Source organism: Rutilus rutilus (assembly GCF_951802725.1).
Source record: "Rutilus rutilus genome assembly, chromosome: 5".
Lineage (NCBI taxonomy): Eukaryota > Metazoa > Chordata > Actinopteri > Cypriniformes > Leuciscidae > Rutilus > Rutilus rutilus.
The window spans coordinates 38,817,523-38,836,205 of record NC_140213.1 but is presented as its reverse complement, the minus strand read 5'-3'; the positions used below and the strand labels follow the sequence as shown (position 1 = coordinate 38,836,205).

The 18,683-nt window shown below is 37.4% G+C and overlaps 1 protein-coding gene across 2 annotated transcripts in view; it reads right to left on the bottom strand.

Moving 5' to 3' along the window:
• Positions 1–18,683, bottom strand: part of megf11 (multiple EGF-like-domains 11) — a 113,509-nt gene continuing 94,826 nt past the window's right edge. For both annotated transcript variants that reach the window (XM_084409294.1, XM_084409295.1), the window contains 10 exons: positions 15,179–15,307; positions 14,362–14,490; positions 13,486–13,614; positions 13,144–13,272; positions 11,339–11,572; positions 10,760–10,878; positions 7,185–7,239; positions 5,304–5,363; positions 4,452–4,661; positions 1–1,386 (listed from right to left, as the gene is read on the bottom strand). In XM_084409294.1, the coding sequence (XP_084265420.1) occupies positions 1,211–1,386; positions 4,452–4,661; positions 5,304–5,363; positions 7,185–7,239; positions 10,760–10,878; positions 11,339–11,572; positions 13,144–13,272; positions 13,486–13,614; positions 14,362–14,490; positions 15,179–15,307 (1,370 nt within the window). In that variant the 3' untranslated portion in view covers positions 1–1,210. The remainder of the gene's footprint in view (positions 1,387–4,451; positions 4,662–5,303; positions 5,364–7,184; positions 7,240–10,759; positions 10,879–11,338; positions 11,573–13,143; positions 13,273–13,485; positions 13,615–14,361; positions 14,491–15,178; positions 15,308–18,683) is intronic.

Here is an 18,683-nt window from a genome sequence, read left to right as displayed (position 1 = left end):
CACGTCTCCAAATCTATTTATACTGTTTTTAGAACAAGTATGAGGTCTCCTCCTATCATGGAGTCTATTATGACATAAGAGCTAACATATAATGTCGACTTTATATATTAATACTGTGCACAAATAGCACAAGCACATGAAAATAATTGGTCACTATGGGTATCATTTGTTCATGCTACTTTTTTACCCTTTTAAATATGTTTAACTTTTACACTATAAAGAAAAACATCACTTGCACAAACAAGGTATAAATAAACATCATAAATACATAACCACAAAATAAAAACCTTTCAAGGCCTGTTAACAGATGTTTTAAAAATGTAAACGTACAAAGAAGAAAAACTAAACGTGATAGCTTTGAAAAGCGTCACTTACACAACTTAATTCCAATTCATAAGACATACACACTTGATAGCAACAGACATAAACGTCTATGTACAATAGAAAGCACCAGGTTGTTACACAAATGAGCAGTGTAGTACAGTATCACAGAGCTCATGTTGACCCCAGCCTCTCTCCTCATAAACTTTTATAAATATTTCTGAGTGGTACACGAATGTACAGTATTATAAAGTCCTGGTACTCCCTCATAACGGTAACCGTCTTTACACAATAAGAACTCGTAATATTTCTTATTTTAAACCATGCTTTTGTCTCTAAGGTCCAGACTAAACGCTCCGGGGTGAAAAAGAGGTCTGCCCCCTCACGGTCACCCCGGCTGCCAACTCCAAATTAAAAGTTCTGGATCATTGAGTCGCATTGATTATCTGTTCCTGTGTGCTGAACTCTTGTCTTTAAGAATCAACATAGTGAGTATGTTTCCATGAAAACCTTTCAAACGCTCCTTTATTCCCTCCAAATGTCTTTTCACAGACCTATAAGCAAAGAATGCTTTTCTACCCTTGTATTTCCTGATTTTATATGCACAGCTTGTTAAAAAACGTCTCTGAGAGGGGTGATGAATAATCGCTGGTGTCCAAATCTGGAGCTCTTGTTCTGGTATACAGTCCATTTCCCACAATCCTCCTTTACTCAACGGAAAGAGGAATACGGTCTCCACCTGTGTCATGTCCAGTATAATCTACTCATGCATCTGTACTTGAAAGAGGAAGAGAGATAAGAAGAGAGAGAGAGAGGTTGAGATTGTAAAAAAACGAGGTCTGGGAGCTGCCAGTCTTGCGTCCCGTGTTTTTTGGGGCAGGCCTGGTCTCTACAGCAGGGAGCTCGGGGGGCTCTCTGGAGGGGGTGGGGTGTGTGTGGGGCTGTGGCGCATGGGCAAGATGTCGTAGTGGCTGGGAATGTGGCTGTTCCGCGGGAGGTCGTAAGGACTCTGGGAGAATCCGGTCGCCAGGCCGTTGGGTCCCTGAAGAACACTCACTGTCGGTTCTGAGAAGGAAAGGTGGCGAGAGGTGAGCGGCTCAATTTCTGAAACTCTCTCTGAATCTTTAACACATAGCTCTCTATATGGTGTACATTACATTATAAAGATACAATATTACATTCTTAAGATTTAATATTTTTCCCATTAGCTGCATTACTTGATGATTGTCCTGCATGCTCAATAAACAAGCTACTATTAGTCCAAAATGCAGCTGCTAGAGTCAAGAAAATATGATCATAAAACACCAATTTTATCACCTCTACACTGGTTACCTATTAAGTTCCGTATCGATTACAAAGTATTGCTACTGACCTATAAGGCCCTAAACGGTTTAGCTGCTGTGTATTTAACCGATCTTCCATCACCCTACAATCCATCACGCTCTAAGGTCACGAAACTCTGGACTTCTGGTTGTACCTAGTATATCTAAAGTCTACTAAAGGAGGGAGAGCGTTTTCACATTTGGCTCCTAAATTCTGGAATAGCCTTCCTGAATGTTCGGGGCTCAGACTTGCTCTTCCAGTTTAAATCTAGATAAAATACATCTCTTTAGCCAAGCTTTCACATAATGCATCTCATAACCTTGTACTCCAGTTATATCAGATCAAATGCACATGATTATCTTTGCTTGAAATGTTATGAACAGCAGCTATGCTAATTATTGTCCATTTGCTTTTCTGTTTTATCTCGGGATGCCCATCCCGAGTTGCTAACAACTTTTAATAATTACTTCATTAAGCTCATTGTTTCTGTGTTAAATGAATAAATTGTTAGCTAACTGCGTGAATATGTACATTTCTAAAATGGATTACTTGGACACAGTCACCTCTGATAAACAGATCACTCTGAATTGACATGCATTTTCTGTAAAGCTGCTTTGAAATGATATGTATTATGAAAAGCACTATACAAATAAATGGTAATTGAATTTAACTGAATAGATATTTTGGAATCATTTGGGGAAAGTTTTTCCTCTTTGTCGCCATCTCTGCTCGAAATCTGCAATTGCAGTTATTTGCGAATTATGAACTTTACGTGGGTTGTGCCTTGGCACGGCACAGCGCGGATGAATCCAATGTTTTGAGGAGAATGTGCGGCTGTCAGTCACCGCGCCGGTGTGGATACTGTCATTCAGAATAACATATTCTACTTTTTGGAAGTATGACCAACAAAAGAATTTTCACTGGGAAATGTCATCTGAACAAGTAAGTAACATCCACTTTTGTTCTGACCAACTAAGGGGAAAAAAAGCATTGCAGTAAATCGCGCTGATTGAATATAACGATCGCTTATCATATCACATCAAACTGTGCAAATTATACTTTGTTCTCAAATTGATCATGTTAACAACATCAGCATTGCATGACTACATTTAATGCCCTTCCGATATTTATCCTTGTTTTCGCACGGGCCCGGTTGCAGTCTCTTTTTTTCTGTAGCCACTCCGTGAGTTGTCACTGGTGATTGTCGTTTGAACCTTTCTGGATCCGCCATCAAATTGATAAGTTTATATTATATCAAGTGCTGTGAGAAAAGGCCAATGACGCCCAAGCTTCGGCTTCCTCACTGATGGCAGGACGTTTTCTCTATAGGATTTCCTGATACTTCAATAAATCCATATTGCCTTCCACACGCAGGATACAAAGCAGGATACAAAGCAGCCCCAGAGCACCACCGAGCACCACATGCTTAACTGTAGGCAGAGTGTTCTTTTCAGCATATGCTTCATTCTACGTCCTCCACACATACCGCTGATCCATAGGGCTGAAAAGTTTAAGTTTTGTTTCATTGCTCCACAGAACAGAATCCTAAAACTTCTGTTGCTTATTTATTTGATTTTGAGCAAATTGGAGCTGACTTTTCTTATGATTTTGGATCAGTAGTGGTGTACGTCTTGGAGTTCTGGTATGCGTTTAGTACGCGCCTTACTGTGCAAGCTGAAACCTCAGTGCCTGATTTCACCAAGTCTTGCAGCAAGTCTTTTGCAGTCACTCGAGGGTTTTTCTGAACCTACCTTCTCAGAAATCTTCTCTTTCAGCCGCTGATAGCTGCCTTTTTCTGCCCCGTCCAGGTAGTGTAACCACTGTTCCTTTAACTTTGAACTTGCAAACTATGCTTCCAAGGAACATTTAGTGCCTTCGATATCTTTTTGTGTCCTGTTCCTTGTTTGTGAAGGGCGATTATATCTTCTCTTAACTTTTTGGACCATTCTTTTGACTTAGCCATATTTCTATCTTGCAGTCAAACGTGACATTCAACAAACCTAGCCAGTTCAGATATTTCGTGTGTTCTAGCTCAAGCACACCTGGTGCAACTAATGAAGCCCTTGATTATTTGCATCCGGTGTGCTTGAAACAACTCCTTTCTTGCAGATTTGTGCGGTTGTGAGGGATTCTATTCAGGGGGTTGAATAATTTAAACTGCAGAAGTAATTAAAAGTTGTATTTTCAGTTAAATTTGGGGAAACCACTTGAAACATTTGTTGTGTTGAGGTATTTCAATTACTTTTGTTTGATTTGTTCATTGCAAACATCTGAAAGTCTGTAAATTTTGCCAATAAACCTGATTTGCAATGGGGGTTGAATAATTTCGATTGCAACTGTATATATATATATTAGTTATAACTGAAGAAAAATTTTAAACACACCTGAACATTGAAGTACACCTTATATCAAGAAAGACAAAGTATAACTTCACAGCTCAGAACAACAGACTAACTTTTATGAATAAATAAGTATTTTGTTCTACAGTTGTAATTTATCTTTTTTAAATTTATAAATGACATGGCAACATTCATATTTTCTTAATTTTCTGTAAAACTATGTTGAGCAACATCTATTTAATAAAGATTTAACAAAAAAAATGAGCAGCCCTTGAATGTGTCTTTCCTATAGAAATTACAATGCAGTTTGTTTTTCTCACTAGTGAGAAAATGAAGGCAAATGAAGTTTCCATATGGAAACACTGTACTAACAGTGTATTAGCAGTTTTCGTGCTTAAAGAGAGAAAAATGATAAAACAGCAGGGCTCATATAAGAAGTAAGTAGTCATTTGCTTTGATCAGACTCACCCACGTCATAGACGTTCCTGCTGGCAGTGGTGAGGGTTGTGCTAGTGCTGGAGCAGAAGGTCAGGTCTCTGTGTGCAGGAGACTTCATCTCCACGTAGCTGCTTTCAGCGTGCTTGCAGGCCAGGCTGGGCGGGTCTCGGATGGTGGCGTACGGGTTCTCACTATTTAGGGAGCACGAGCTGGAGCTACACATGGAGGCCTTTATGTAATCTACACACATTACAGAAAAGATATTAAAATATATTTTATTGCAATGTAATCACCACATCATCCTCTTGGAGAGAAAAATTTAATAAATGTTATTACATATACAAAGAGCTATAGGAAAATTAAGTTGCGTTCAAGAACACCTCTCGGCAAAGATGCAAAATAAGCACTTTCCATTATGTACAGTTTAGGAACAGCATCCCAGGGAGAATTTTTCCAGTGAAATCCTGTTAGACTGCACTGGAAAATCTTGTTACAGCAGTTAAGATCTAATGTAGCTGAAGATGAGTTTGTGTAGAGAGAGTAAAAGATAGATGTGGCTGTATTACTTCATCATCCAGAAATATAGAGGAAGTGATTAAATTGTGCTTTGTATAATGAAGGAAGTGATGGCACAACAGACTATTTATAAATCTCTTACACCATTTAAAACGTTACGCATTTGCGAATGAGGCACATGCACATCCAGTGTAATCACGATAGTACTATAGTACTGAATTTACTAATCTTCGAAAGTCATTCTTCATTTTTAAAAACGAAGTGAATGCAGTTGTCCTTGTTAAGGGACCCCCTCTAAAATTGAAAAGTACATCTTGTGTATAGTGTTCACATATTACACCAGCAAATGTCCAACATAGTCATTACCTTTGGCCATTCGGGTGGTTTTGCTGTCCCTCAGTGTAAGTGTGTCTCCTCTTGATACACCTAATGAGGCACATTCTCAGTAATTCATGACTCAAAAACAGTATAAATAGACGATGGTAAATGGTAAAGCTATAGGCTATATATATATATATATATATATATATATATATATATACACACACACACACACACATATTTTAAAATATAATTTATTCCCGTGATGACAAAGCTGAATTTTCAGCATCATTACTCCAGTCTTCATTGTCACATGATCCTCCGGAAATCATTCTAAAATGCTGATTTGGTGCTCATGAAACATTTATTATTATATTTTTCTTCTTTAATCCTTTTTTAATATTTTTGTGGAAACCGTGATATCTATGATGAATAATACGTTTAAAAGATCAATATTTCTTGAAAGATAATATATATATATTTACAATAAAATTCTACCTAAATTTAGCTTTTATATCAAATATAATTTTTTTTTAAATGAACAAATACCTAGTTTTTAAATACCTATTCAAATAAAACAATGTTTATACATATAAATATTTTTATATATTAGTACATTTTCTAGGACAATCGAACATTTCCTGAAGTTTTTTACAACCAGCATGAGACTCAACCATATGCTATAAGCACCCAGGGGAATACCTAGTATTATTGTATGGTTAAATTATTTGACTTTATGATAAAGATTGTTGCTGCAGTTAGCCAACAAAACGTCATTAACTGAAAAGATGTACACCAAAGTCCAACTAAAAAAGACAACACAGGAAGGACTGTCTTTCCATCCACCAACATATAAAAGCAAAAGCAAGCGCTTAAACAATACCCAACTTAGTCACTCTTATGAGAATTATGAGTTAACCTTTAACCAAATCACATCACAACTCATCACGTTTCTCAGCTGACTACCCAGAGACATGCCTTTAAGGTGACGTCCAGATCGGTAAATGAAAATGCTCAAATAGTGCACCGAACCCACACTGCAATATTAATTTGGACATTGTGACATGACAGCAGTTCAAATGGGGTTTTCCTCTATACAAATGTAATGTTAAGTTATATTAAGTCTGCTTAAAGAAAAGGACCGTTTGTACTTTCCCTTGATTTGAAAGCAAAACTGTCCTCATTTACTTTAACACAGATTCCTTGCCTTACAGTGAACGATTTATCAAGAAGACAATGTCTTTGTAATCTTCATCATAATGTAAAAACTTTTGGCTCAGGCTTTGAAATAACTTCCCATTTATAAAAAAGACTGTCATCTACAAGTTAAATCTCTTCAGCACTGTGATCAGAAATCAGGGAAATTTCCAATAACAAGGTGAAGTCCATTTAAGCTTGTGGTCACTGGCCCTATTTCACTTCCTCTATGGGCTTGCAAAAGAGTATGATGGAAATACCCAACCTCGTACCTGAGTCTCTGAGGCCTTGTGTGCTGTGCCGAAGCCTTATCAGTAGACCTGCAGCTAGACATAATGGGGTGAGGTGGCTTGGGATGGGATGTCAGAGAGGTAATGAACTCTCTCCCCCCTAGTCTGAGTGACCTTGGATAATACAGGCAAAGCCTGACCTTCCACCACATGCATGTGCCACCTAAAGTAAGGGCTTATTTAAAAACACAGCAGGCGGAGGTCTTGCTCCAGTGCCAGAAGCACCGTCTGGTGTTCATGCCACCCCCCAGGAATGAGTAAGTAGTTTAATTCTCTGGTGCCCCAATGGAGAACAAATGTCTTATTTGTTTGGAGAATAGGCTGAGCGGAGAAAATAATGATATAGCTGATCCATTTCAAATTGCATGAGTACTTTTGTCTGACAGGAACAGATGGTTTGAATAGGGGGTGAGATAAGAAATTAAGTGAGTACACTGACCCAGGTCATTGAGATTGCAGTACGCTCTCCATTCTGAACTGTTCCTGTCTCCTTTCTTAAGGGAAAAAGAGACAAAAAACATCAGACACTCTGAAAGACCATTGTCCTGATAGATTTCTGCAATGCAATGATTTTTGACAATTTTTGACAATGATTGTTTCATTAAGAACAAATAAGCTATAAAATGTATCTCACTGGCATCATTACATTACCTAAAAAATTACTGTCCTAGGAAAAACAACAAATCTCAGTCCATTTTATTGTTATAAGAACTTTAACACATCATTTGGTCTGACTTCACCGGTATTAACTCTAATTGTCTGAAAGATTGGGGTTGGTAATATTTTTTTATGTTCACCAAGACTGCATGATTTTAATAAAAAAAATACAGTGAAATATTATTACAATTCAAAATAACTGTTTCAACATATTTTAAAATGTTATATATATATATATGGGCCATTCTACAGAATTGGTGCAAACTGCTGTCCCTCATCCAAAAAACACATTTGAAAAGCATTTAATTATTAAAATCTTAGATGTTTACTAAGATCCTTCAATTATCTATTGAAACCCACAATAATATTTATGATATCAGTAAGCTTTATATATATAAAATCATCATTTATGGGCTACTTTCAATTAGGAGGTGGCTGTCCCAAACCCTAACCCCTAAATTTCAAATTGTGAAAATATTGGGGGAAAAAATGCAAATTTTTCCATTTTTGTTTAAAAAAAAAAAATTTGTAAATAAAAAAAAATATTTATTTTATATTTTATTTTTAAATCATGAAACTTTATCTAAAAAAAACGTGTCCTGCATTTTCATGTCACTACCAAAACAGTGAATGTTGTAGACCATTGGCTGAGACTGATTTTAACCACACCCCTACATTTTTGATCAGGAAATATTCCTGTGTCCCTCTCTCTCATGTGCTATATGGTAAGTAGATTGATCCCATCATTTTGAGGTAAATTATGTTCTAAAGTCTAAAAATCTGTGTGTAACTTTAAGGAATGTCACTACCAAACTAATTTTTTCTGCTATTGAGAAAACTTTTTTGGATGTTATTCCATAAAATTTAGTTGTTATATGTGTTCTACTTTTCTGACCAGTGATTGCTAACCATGTGCTGATTAGCATCTTCGAGCTAGGCTCAAAAGTATCTAAAATTGTCACTACCAAAACAGTCACAACCGAAACATGTCTTGAAGTTTCGGTTGTGACATTATTGTTTTGGTAGTGACAAAAGGAAACACATAATCCTTTATTTGGAGGAATAAACTACATTTTAGTACAGTTATGCAAATAATTACTACTGTAGTATGTTTTAGTAGTGTTTTAGTATGCAAGATTCTGTTAAAATTCTGTAATGTGATGAGGTTACAATTACTTAAGGTTGCAGTCCATGATACTAGCTTAGGTGTAAGGTTGTTGTCAGTAATGTTAATTTCTATGATTAACTTGACAGGGAGAATGACATAAAACACCAACATGCCTAAAAAAAATAGAAAAACTACAACAGAGAGACAGAGAGAATAAGTGAAGACCCAGTGAAGTACGAGGAATACTTAAGGAAAGAAAGAGAAAGAAATAAGAAACGAAGGGAAGAAGGAAAGTTGAAGAGTATCAGTGAATTATCTGACAGGGAGCAAAGACATGCCAGAAAAGCATGGAGGAAAAGACAGAAAAGACACAGGATGATGGTGAAAAGACAAAAAGAGGTGGAGACATTTTGCAGGGCTTCCACACCACCTAGCACTTCCAGTGAGGGTGATCAGACACCAGTGCACATACACACTGGGGGTTAGGGTTAGGGTTAGGGTTAGGGTTAGGGTACACACACACACACACACACACACACACACACACACACACACACACACACACACACACACACACATACACACACACACACACACACACACACACACACACACACACACACACTACAGTGGTTCTGGAGATTTATCTGAATGAGGAAAATGATTCTGAAATTAATGTTTTATGTAAACACACACACACACACACACACACACACACACACACACACACACACACACACACACACACACACACACACACGCACAGACACAGTTCAGTGGTTCTGGAGATTTATCTGAATGACTCATAAACAAAATGTTGAAAATAAAACAAAGTGGTTCTGAAACAGTCTACATTGTAAGTTGTTGTTGTTTTTTTAGGAAGAAAAATCTATGAGCATACCTCTTCTCACTTGCACCTCAAGACCCAAAGTATAGAATAGCTCTAGGTGTTCTTATAAGATATTTACTGTCAGATGTGTGTCTGCTATATGTACTGACTGCATATGTGCATCATAGTTATTTATTTATATTAACATAAAATGTGGACAGTCTGATTCAGCCATGGCAAACTAAGTATTGTGGTCACTACCAAAACATTACTGTCACTACCAAAAATGTGCAGTCACTACCGTAACATGGGATGTTTTGTCAAAAATAAAGTATATTGAATTATCAACTAAGATGTTATGATAGTGTTTGGTTCAATGCATATTCAAACTAATGAATCCTTAACTTTGAAATCAGTACGATAAACTTTATGCCTTCTACAAAGAAAGATTGGGTTCAAAATACAACAAATCTCATAAATGACACTTAAAATATTATTAAAATTATAATCTTTATTGATTTAACCTGTAAAAATATTTTTAAAAAATAGAAAAAATATATATTTATAAGGTAGATGTAAACAAAATCTTAATAGGTCATTATAAGCCTTCTTAATAAATTATTTAATATTGTGTTTCGGTAGTGACAAATTTGGGGAGAAGGAAAATATTCCAGCATTTTCTGAAAATACAATATGAGAATTAACTGCACAATTACTAGAAAAGCGTATTATACAATTTGCATACATGCAAAATTTGTGAAAAAACCCCACAAATAATTCAAGATGTTTCCAACTCTAACTTTGCACCAATTCTGTAGAATGGCCCATATATATAATTTTATATATGAATTTTCAACATCATTACTCCAGTTTTCAGTGTCACATGATCTTTAAGAAATCTTTCTAACATGCTGGTTTGGGGCACAAGACACATTTCTTATTATTATCATCAATGTTGAAAACAGATGTGCTGCATGAGATTTATGTAGAAACTGTGATAATTTTTTTTAAAATTCTTTGATGAACCAGAACAGCATTTATTTGAAATAGAAAACTTTTGTAGCATTATAAATGTCTTGACTGTCACTTTCGATCAATTAAATGCATTCTTGTTGAATAAAAAATATCTTACTGACCCCAAACATTCAAATGGTAGCGTATGTCACACAGCTTGTCATAACCCGACATTATAGCTGATGCACAACTTTATATCCAACTTCGGATCATTATTTCGTCTTGATGCAAATGAATCCCTTTGATACAAAGTGAATACGTAGAGCTAGCCCGTGGTGTTGTAGCAACATTTCTTTATGAAATATTCTAAGCACAAGAGCAGCTACTATTGCCATAATAAAAAATCAGTTTTTGAAAATAGTTAATCTACCAAACCTCCATAGAGTCATGACCATAATGTACTCACCTTAAGAGTGAGAGTGCCGTCCAGGTTGTTTGTGATGGAGGACGAGATGTTGCACTGCGCCACAGTGTGGTAGCTGGGATTGGAGAAGCACTGGCCACTGCTGCTGCTCTGAGATGTTTCTAGGGTAGAGAGCAAGACAGCAGTGTTCAAAACTCCTACATATCACACTGTAAAAGCATACAAACAATGATCATCCCGTCATTGCAATAACAAAGTAGACAAGAGCAGTATAATGGACAGAAATTCATGATACTTAACAGAATTGGTGGAGTTATAGCCAAATCAATAAAACTAGCATCTATGCAGCTGGCATACAAAATGACAATAGATATGCAGTATTTTCACATGATTAACATATACTTCAGCAAGGTTATCAGCATACAGTATGAAAAGTGTGGTAGCACCAGGTTAACCATAATGCAATGCTGAAACTGCTGCTTTTACTGTCAATTACTGAGCAGACAAAAATGCCACTATATGTACTATTATAAGTCATATTTGTAAAAACATACAAGCGTCTTAAGTTGTTCATTGCAGCTTATTCAATATTTGAAGATTAGTCTCAAAGGAGTTTCTCACCAGAGAGGGAGTAGTCAGTGTTGGTGACACGCAGGGCTGGTGTGTAAGAGACGCTAGGCATGTCCTGGCCTTTGTCTCTCTGTCTCTGCCTGAACCAAACAAACAAGCTGAGCATAGCCATGATGATCAGGAGCAGGAAGATGATGCCCATGACAGCACCCGCGGACTGGCGCTCTGAACCCAGAGCGGGACTGATCTTAGTGTAGGGGTTCAGCTCCTCCATCACTAGAGCCGCTGGGACACAGAATATGATTATGTTGAAATCAAATTGAGCAGGTCAGAGTACTTCATTCCCAAAAGTACAGGTACAATAGAATTCTCTTATGCATGCTAATCTCTTGTTTCATGTACGTTAGCAGACACCACAAAAAGTGCACAGTGCACCATGCACATTTTCTTCATATCAAAATCGTTTATATTTGTGGTTGCCAAGGGTTTGAGTAGTTGTTGGTGTGCAGTGTTGGGAGTAACGCATTATTTTTCAAGCAAGTAACACTTTGCTTTCCCAGTTTTGACTGACAGCTCTCCTGTCCCCATATTGAGAGAAATCAGGAGTAAATACAGAGGCGTTGTGTGTGCTGTGTAAACATGATGGTTATTGTAGTTCCAGAGTAAATGTAAGCATGCATTCTCACTTACACAAAAACAGAATTATAAATGAATAAAACCAGTGAATATTACACAAACCTGCAATAATTAAATGTTAAATAACACAAATATACTCTATGTATTTAATCTCACTTTAAACCAATGTCTTTGCTGTTGAACTTTGATGATCCAATTCAACCATATTAATAAGCAAAATGACTTGAGATAAACCACATTTGTGTTTTGTGATTCAGAATGGCAGCATAGCTGAAAGCAGTGTTGCCAGATTGGAAATGTCCAAGTATCGTACCAGAAGCTCAAAATTATCATATTTGGAAGAAAATTATCGTACACGAGTCAAACGTACAGAATACAGCTATTTACCTAGACCAACAACTTATTGACACGACCTGCAAATTACTTTATTGCTAAACTATCGACCTCAGCTTGGAAACAACTGACCTAAGACCCGCTGCAGGAACATTAACTTTTTTCATTTTTCTTGCAAAACATACAGAGATGACATGTTTATGATATACAACATTATATACAATATACAAAAGGTATGTTAACTTGTGCTCGTGAGAGAGAATCATTCTCCACGATGATTGGCCGAGAAGACATAACGTGAGATGAGATGGTAGACGTAGAATCCACACCTAGATCAATGAGTATAGAAACCCTATGATTAAAACGACCATCATGAAGTGTCACAAAATTCTGAAATTGTGGGGTTTTTTTCATTATTGACCGTACATCGTACAGAGGTCAAAATTATCATACGAATACAATAATTATCATTGTTTGAGCTGTTCCCTCTACTGTACAGGTGTGAATTTGCATTTCCTTCAGCCTGATGCTTTTACATTTCACTTTAGGTGTGAAAGGGCCTTTACATTTACCAAAAAACTTTTTTATTTTTTGTTAAATGCAATTGTAATGCATTACTTTTAAAAGAAACTTTCCCAAACACGGTTGATGTTTTTCTTTGTAGTTCCCAAGATGTTCTGTGCGGTTGCTAAGTGTCTAAGTGGTTGTTAGTGTGTTGCTAGGGTGTTCTTTGCAGACTAATTAGTTGTTAATGTGTTGCTATGTGGTTGATAGTGTGTTCTGGGTGGTTGCCAAGGACTTGCTGTGTGGTTACTTCAAAATAATTTATCCAGTTCCTTCATTTAGTATAACATTTTGGAATTTTCCATCAAAAAAGAGAGTGTTACCCTGGTCACAGCGGATTCCTTTGTATCCCGGGCTGCAGTAGCACGTTCCGGTCACATAGTCACAGGTGGCGTTGTTCATACATTCACACAGCTGCTGACAGCCATAGCCAAATGTCCCGGGAGGACACTCTGTACAAAAACACAGACGAACACCATTAACTAAACACCACTGCTAAACTGTGTACAACAAGCACTCAGATAAATGTTGTGATGGACTGCCTGAGATGGTGGATGGGGAACATACGCACACACACACAGATCATCAAACACAGCCATCATCAGGACAGCTAAAGGTCTCTTTCGAACTGACATTAAGAGACTACAAGAGACTACAACACTCACTCTGTTCACAGTTGGTCCCAATAAAGCCAGTCCGACAGGCACACTGGCCAGTGATATGATCACAGTCAGCTCCATTTTGACAGCGGCACACCTCTGCACAGTCTCGCCCATAAAACCCTGAGGGACAGCCTGAAGGAAAGAGATATCCTGCTACATCACATTAACCTACAACACACAGTTGGTGTATGCTGATGGGGCCGGCAAACAGGAAACCCAGAGTGTAAGAGAAGCCGCAACATTCGAATTCTGCAAATGACCAGAATTCATAGTAACGTGTACTTCATTTAGCTGTATTACCACGGCAGTGTTTCCCCTTTCACAACGGCCTCGGACACTAATAGCAATTCGTAGACAAACACAAGTACAGTATATAAATACACAAGCACGCAAAGACAGTCTGGCTACTAAAGATAACAAGCCTACTGGAGCAAACATTGCAGCAAAACACAAACTGATTTCATCACTCCTCAAGAGTTTATATCACTGCCGTCATAAAAAAAGAAGAAGTTTCAAACAGAGTGGCAGCAGAGGAGGGATCAAGAAATGATTGACGTGATGAATGAAAGATGGATTTTGTTTTTAGCAGGCGTGATGCTGATGGTTTTTGATTTCAGCCTTGAGCAAGGTCATTTAATGAGTTAAATGACTGACATGAAAAAATGTGCTTTTATTACTAAAGACCACTCTGTGGCATCATAACATCATGAGATTTCACAACTCCCTGGTGCACTTCTGAAATACTGCCAACAGATGTCACTGTGTCACTTTATGTTCATTACGTGTGTGGGAGAGGCTGTTTGTGTATAACAGAGATTTGTTTAATTGTACATGTAATAACTGTGAATGTGAGTGTATTTGTGTGTGAGGGAGACTCACGCTGCGTGCAGTAGAGGCCGGTCCAGCCCAGGCTGCACCTGCACTCTCCGTCGTAGGCACTACATTGGGCTCCGTTGTGACAGTTACATGAGTTCAAGCAGTCAGGGCCCCACTGGCCTATGGGACAAACTGCGGAGCCAGAGACACCGTCAGATACACATGTGTATAGTGTTTTAATATAAAACACGTGTGTAAACGCACATTTACAGGCCTCTAATTGCCATAACATGTATACAAAATGATGCATTTGATGTAAAATTTGCATGTTTTGCAAATAAAATGTGGTACAGCCAAAACAAAGAGGAAATCACATTCAAATGAGGGCCGTAACCACAGTATAAAGTTAAACCTTTTAGTCAATTAAAAGCTGAAAATGTCACTGTTTGGAATTAATAATTGAAATCCCTCACTTTTCCCACAGCCAATCCTCACCCTTTCACTTACAGCAAACAGCGTTAGATTAACAGCTCGAGAGGGGAGGGAGAAGAGCGAATAAGCCATAAATTCTCCGGGACATTGTTGCTCTCGTCTCTATTTCACATTGCCGCTCTCTTGCGCTGTGTGAATTATTGAGAGTGTGCTATCAAGTAATTTATTGAGGAAATTGTTGGTCTCCATCAGCGGTGCTTGTGGGGTATTTGGCAAAGAAAAATGGACGTGGTTATGATTTACATGGCACTATGACATGAGACGCCCATGAGAGAGAAATGAATGAAAGTGAATGGGAAAGAGTAGTAGGACTAAACACAAAGAGTGGGAGAAATAAAGACGGTGAAACTGAAGACAAAAACAGAGAGAAAGACAAATTGATTCATACTCTGTGAACAGTCGTCTCCAGTCCAACCTGGGAAGCACTGGCAGGAGCCATCAATGGGGTTGCAGGTTCCATTGTTAGTGCACAGACAGATCTCAGCACAGGCTTTCCCGAATTTGCCACTGGGACACACTGATGGGACACAAACCACATAACAAAGACACAAAGCACAACAATTAAACCTGCGAGTCATTCTTTCAGGTATCACAGAATATCTGTAGGATTCTAACAATGTTTTCGAGTCAAGTATTTACATTCAAATTACAGATCCTTCCGAAATAGCTTTTGCTTTCTCAGTGATGTGAAGGAGAAGTGTGTCAGCAGCGGCACTAAGCAAAATTATTGAAATTATGTAAAATAATTTAACTCTAATTATTTTAATAAATAAACTCTAATGCAGCACCATGTTTCGAAAAAGACAAAATGCTCTTGTTCATCGAGTACAAGTATTGGATACAGTAAAAACAGTAATATTGGGAAATATTATAACAAATTATTTTATTCACGAGATGACAAAGATTATTTTTTTGGTCTTCATTCACATGATCCTTCAGAAATAATTCTAATGAAGTGATTTGGAGCTCAAGAAATATTGTTGAAAACTGTTCTGCTGAGTATGTATGTGGAAACATGAAAAACATAATATTCTTATACAGAAATAGAAAAATAACAGGATCAATTTGAATTAGAAATCTTTTGTAACATTATAAATGTCTCTAGTGTCACTTGATCAATTTAATGCATCCTTGCTGAATAGTAAAGTATTAATTCATTTAAAAACAAAATCTTACAGACCACAAACAGTTGATCCAGTGATGTTATGCAATATTTTTGACTTGAATAAAAGTAATTTAGAAGAATATAGGTTAATTGTTTAGTGTACTGAAGTACTATAGTTTTCTGAACTTTAAACTTTACTGTAACATCTTGCAATTCCACATTTAAAACTTTTCATAGATCACAGATGTCATGCTATAATAGTGCTGCATGAGTAGTAACTGATGATAAACCAGAGTGACAAGTGAAGTAGTGATTGTAAGTCGTGTGTCTGCGTGCACTTCAAAGCTCGATCACCCTTCAAACATGTGCTTCTGTCACACTGTCCAATTATCCGTCTTTGCCAGCTTCACTCGGTGCCGTCAATAGGGTCGACTGATGTACTACAAAATTAAAAATAGAGCTTGTGTACATTTTTAATAAAACGAATATTTCACCACACTCTGACACTTGCCTCCATTATAAATTTCAGTTGAGTTTTAAGCCCATCATGTTTTGTACCCCTCTCCCTTCTTGTTTCGGTGAGTTCACAGCAAGGTACATACAATGAGATACCTCCTTTGTCGGAAACAACACATGTCTTCAGCTTCCACACATCTGGAATCAGATGTTCTAATCAGATGAATTGTCCATCGAGGTAAAGCTGAAGCTAAATCTTTGAGCCACTGGCTTTTAATAATTATATTTCCACACTCTTCTCATTTTGTGGAAACTCTTTCAACTAACTCAAAGCTTCCTCTTATTAGCTAGTGGCCCCCTCATGTCACGGGCTCCGTTTCATTCCAACTGTGACTAGCCGAAGTTCATTAGCTCGCTTTGAGACGGGTGAACGTGGGCTCAAGACATACGAGGACGCCGACATAGACCAAACTACAAAAAAGTAGGTATGTGGGCTAGCCACGATTCCCCCCGAGGCCTGCCTTTCTTCCAGTAATTATGATCTGGACAAATTAAAACAAGCCTTTTCTCGAACCCTCTCCTTCTTCTGCTTTAACATATTAAATATTTATTCACGAGACAGCCCTGAAAGCAATGAAAGTGAATTCTATATATTCATGCAGCCTTTCCTTAATTCATGAAAAGACTGGTTAATTATTATGAGATGGTCTATCTATATTTCATCTGGATGTCTCAGTTGGGTGCTGTGGGGTGGTTTATTAGTTTGAGTTGGAAATCTGCCTCATTGACCTGAAACTTAACTCACAAACCCGTAACTATGGAGTCAATATTTACAGTGCTATTTTAGTGTACGAAGACAGCGAGAAGCTTAATTTAACTAACTTCGACAAAAGTGAAAACTTCAGTAGAGAAATGATCCCTTGGAAAAGTAAATCAAGAGCTTAGGGTTTGGCTGATCAACCCCTGCTAAAAAAGTTGTAACTGTGACATTTTCATTGCATCTTTTTCCATTGACAGCCAATCAAAAGGTGACATGCTTTCTGAGGAAATAAATTTGTTTTGCAAGCAACATTGCAGATATGTCAAAATATTACAGTAGATGTTTTGCCACTAGCCAAAGATGGTGGATTTCAAACTTTTTAGGTTTATGCCAAAGCAGCGTAACTGCCAATGTGATGAATAAGAATGTTAATGGTTGGCTCTCTCCAGGTATTATAGCCCTTCTAGACGTAAATCTTGAAGCATGAACATGAAGTATATTAGTGGAAATTAACAAATGATTGTTTCTACACTGTCTCTTGTTTTCCACAGGAGCTCAACAAAAACAGAAACCGATGATATTGACCTGACTCTTCAGTGTTCGTGTCTCGCTCAGAAGAATGAGCTCAGCAATATTCAGATTTCCTCTGAAGGTTATTTGTCAGAGTGTCAGTGATAATGCCAATTATTTTCAGTACGGCGGAGGCGCAGAGTCAGCGTGGAGTTCTGCGGATGGGCATGTTGCCAATGGCAGCGCACGCACACACATATGCACACACACACGCACATACACATACACACACACACACACACACACACACACACACACACACGAAGTGCCCTGCGGGTCGAGCACAGCTCATTTTAGGTGAAAGGTAACAGTTATGTATATAATCCTAGAAAGAACCACAAGACCATCTTTACATACCAATCAAAATACATGTAAACAATACATTTTTGGCAGTGTCTACTTAAACTAAGGACAACTTCTTTAAAGGTACACAATTGTGCCGCACTATTTTATCTACATAATTGATTCTGGTTCACTGTGGTTCATCAGCAGAGGAAGTAGCAACTAATAGGAAAGACCTTTGGTGTGATGTCATTACAGTTAGTGTAAATTCCCTCAAGAAAGTGTTACCTGCTTATATGGTTTTCAATTATGCTTTTTCAAAATGTGAAAAAAAAAAAATCACATAAATCTTACTAATGTTAATAAATGATTTTATTTTAAGCAATGTATTTTTATATACGGTTTTAAATATATCATTAAAGATTTTATTTTATTTGCTGCAAAACAAATTGCTCTAATTACATTTTTTAATGATGCTTTCAAGACTACAATGTTAATCCATGTCAGCCAACTAGATAATGTTACCTTGGTGACAGGTTTAAAACAGCAGAATTTGCTACAACACTGTTCAATACACAAAAACGTTTTCAAGACATAATAATTATTGTAAGTGACAGTTCCGTCAACTGGCCGCAAACACACCCACATTGGCCGCTGAGAGATGTGCAAAAAATCCACCCAGAACTGTAAATTGTGTGGAAGCAACAATAATGTGTCAAC